This window comes from Etheostoma spectabile, chromosome 13 (assembly GCF_008692095.1).
Source record: "Etheostoma spectabile isolate EspeVRDwgs_2016 chromosome 13, UIUC_Espe_1.0, whole genome shotgun sequence".
Lineage (NCBI taxonomy): Eukaryota > Metazoa > Chordata > Actinopteri > Perciformes > Percidae > Etheostoma > Etheostoma spectabile.
The window spans coordinates 5,392,672-5,395,357 of NC_045745.1; the positions used below are offsets into that span (position 1 = coordinate 5,392,672).

Consider the following 2,686-nt stretch of genomic DNA (forward strand, 5'->3'; position numbering starts at 1 on the left):
ACCCCAAAGAGCGTTGTGTGGAATCAACCATGTTATTTGGGGTAATTATAATTGGGTAGTTAAAAAGAACATTGATATAGAAAAACGGGTCAATTTGACCCGAGGACATTATGAGGGTTAAGCTTTAAAATAATGCATGCCACCCATATTGACTATGTCTCTGACTTGGCTCTAATGCGTCCCTACTGGCCAGGACCTCTGAAGACAAGGGGTGTAAACTGAGATTAGGTGTGTGTCTGTGTGTGGAGCTAGAGCCCTGAACAGGAACCAAGACAAACAAAAGCGCTGGCTTTTACTACACACACACACACACACACACATACACACAGACGCACACAAACACACACAGAGACAAAGGAAAGGGTGAGGCTATGTGCAGGAGAACAGCTCGTGAATAGTTGATGATAAGATCTCTCAGTGTTTGTCGTCTGATGTAATTATGTGTACACTATTTATACAGTGGAACCTACAGGCGCTTCAGGATATGGTTCCCTGTATTGTGTTTATTCAGGCGATGTGACATTTTGGAAAACCTTTACTTTGAATAGTGTAAGCTGATCAGGTGATATACTGAGCTGGCACCAGCACTTCTTCAACCTCAAAGCTGCCAAATGGAGGTAAACACTGTAACACCACAAGGATTTTCCATCCATCAAAAAAAAAAATCACATGGGGGGGGGTTGACAAATTGGGATGAGTAATGAACAGCAAACCCTTCCAGAATTTACCTTGATAGCACTTTTTCAAATGAAAATTCCCAAAAGTAGTTTATTAAGTGTAAATCAAAAGAGGGATTCAGTTTGTGCTCTGAACCAGTTCAGCTGTGTAAAGGAATGCCGTTAGAGCTGCGATGATTAATCAACCAATGGAGTGGTTGTTAACTTTTAAAATATTCGGCAACTTTTATAATCGATTAATGGGCTTGAGTCTATTTTGATGAAAGAAATTCTCTCATTCCAGCTTCCAAGACTCCTCTATGAGAGTAAACTGAACATCTTTGAGTTTTAACCATTTCTTGACATTTTATCAACCACACAACCAATCATTAATCGAGAAAAGGATCAACAGGTTATTGACAATATAAATAATAGTTAGTTGCAGCCCTATAGTAATGGAAGCGATGGAAACAATATGCAATATAAACAATACCAAATTGGCCAACGATAGAGATTTTAATTATCACAATAATGCATGTTGATGAAGCAATCTACTGGTGAATAAAAAGGGGCCTTCCATTATTTGGACTTGGTTCGGATTCAAGCCATATGGCCCATCCCTACAGCCCTGTGTGCAATGATGCATGGCCTCTGTGCAAAAAAGAAAACTAGCAGTCACAAAACAAAAGCAGGGCCTTACTCTGCAGACGGACATCTGGTTGGTGGTGAGGGTGCCCGTCTTGTCGGAGCAGATGACCGAGGTACAGCCCAGGGTCTCTACGGAGGGCAGGCTGCGGATGATGGCGTTCTTCTTGGCCATGCGACGCGTGCCGAGGGCCAGGCAGGTGGTGACGACGGCAGGCAGGCCCTCCGGGATGGCGGCCACGGCCAGGGCCACGGCGATCTTAAAGTAATATATAGCCCCTCTGACCCAAGAGCCCCCGTGGACGGGGTCTCCGAAGTGGCCGATGTTGATGACCCACACAGCCACACAGATCAGGGAGATGACCTTAGAGAGCTGCTGCCCGAACTCGTCCAGCTTCTGCTGCAGCGGCGTCTTCTCTTGTTCCGTAGCTGCCATCTGATTACGGATCTTACCGATCTCTGTGGCAACGCCGGTAGCAACGACCACGCCTATGGCGCGGCCTGCTGCAATGTTTGTGCCCTGAGAAAAAAAAAGAGAGAGAAATGAGTGTGGGGAAGGGAAGCAGAAATAATCTGTGAAAATAATTGGCATTAATTAATTGGCAATGGATCAAACCTACAGACTTTAAGCTGCCTTTAGATCACTACAGAACTTTTCTGAGAATTGCAGCAACTAGAAAAGTTGAATAGTTTTGCCCATAATGACATCAATCTGCGATATGAAGGCAGAAAATAAACACAACGGAGCGAGCTCCAGCGGGATGTGCTTACAGAAAACAGCATATTCTTTTTGTCTTGGTTGACAGCTCTGGGGTCCGGAACAGGGTCAGTGTGTTTGATGATGGATACAGACTCCCCTAAAGAAAGGATTGCACAAGACAATTGTCCAGGGTTAGATCTGTAACTGCAACAGGTGATTATTAGAACAACAATGTGACAAAGATACACACAGCCTAAAGGGGTAGAAAGTACTACCACAGACACTAAAATACCATTTGGTCTTCTATGTCCATGAAATAAAGGTGCAAGGGAGCATACTCTGTCTGAATTATTGTGTTATGTAAAAGCCTTGAAGGGGTGTTTTGTGTCTGATGAGAGAGGGGAAATACCTGTGAGGATGGACTGGTCCACCCGCAGGGTGGTGGACTTAATAGAAGTCACTCTGATGTCAGCAGGCACCTTGTCACCAACTAAGAAGAAAAAAAAAAGAGACAAGCTTGGAATATCAAAACATATATTAAAATTAAAATATTAAAATCAGACTAGAGCCTGGCAACACTATTAGAATATCAAAGCTAAGAGTCCACAGCAATGCTAGCAGCTCTCTGAGTGGTGCTTTGAGCTGAATGCTAAAATCAGCACTGGGGGGTGGGGGGGGGGGGGGG

The 2,686-nt window shown here is 44.2% G+C and overlaps 1 protein-coding gene across 2 annotated transcripts in view; it reads right to left on the minus strand.

Moving 5' to 3' along the window:
• The window catches only part of atp2a3 (ATPase sarcoplasmic/endoplasmic reticulum Ca2+ transporting 3), a 64,995-nt gene that overhangs the window by 31,425 nt on the left and 30,884 nt on the right, over positions 1-2,686 (minus strand). For both annotated transcript variants that reach the window (XM_032532941.1, XM_032532940.1), the window contains exons 6-8: positions 2,411-2,491; positions 2,073-2,158; positions 1,357-1,821 (exon numbers count right to left, since the gene is read on the minus strand). In XM_032532941.1, the coding sequence (XP_032388832.1) occupies positions 1,357-1,821; positions 2,073-2,158; positions 2,411-2,491 (632 nt within the window). The remainder of the gene's footprint in view (positions 1-1,356; positions 1,822-2,072; positions 2,159-2,410; positions 2,492-2,686) is intronic.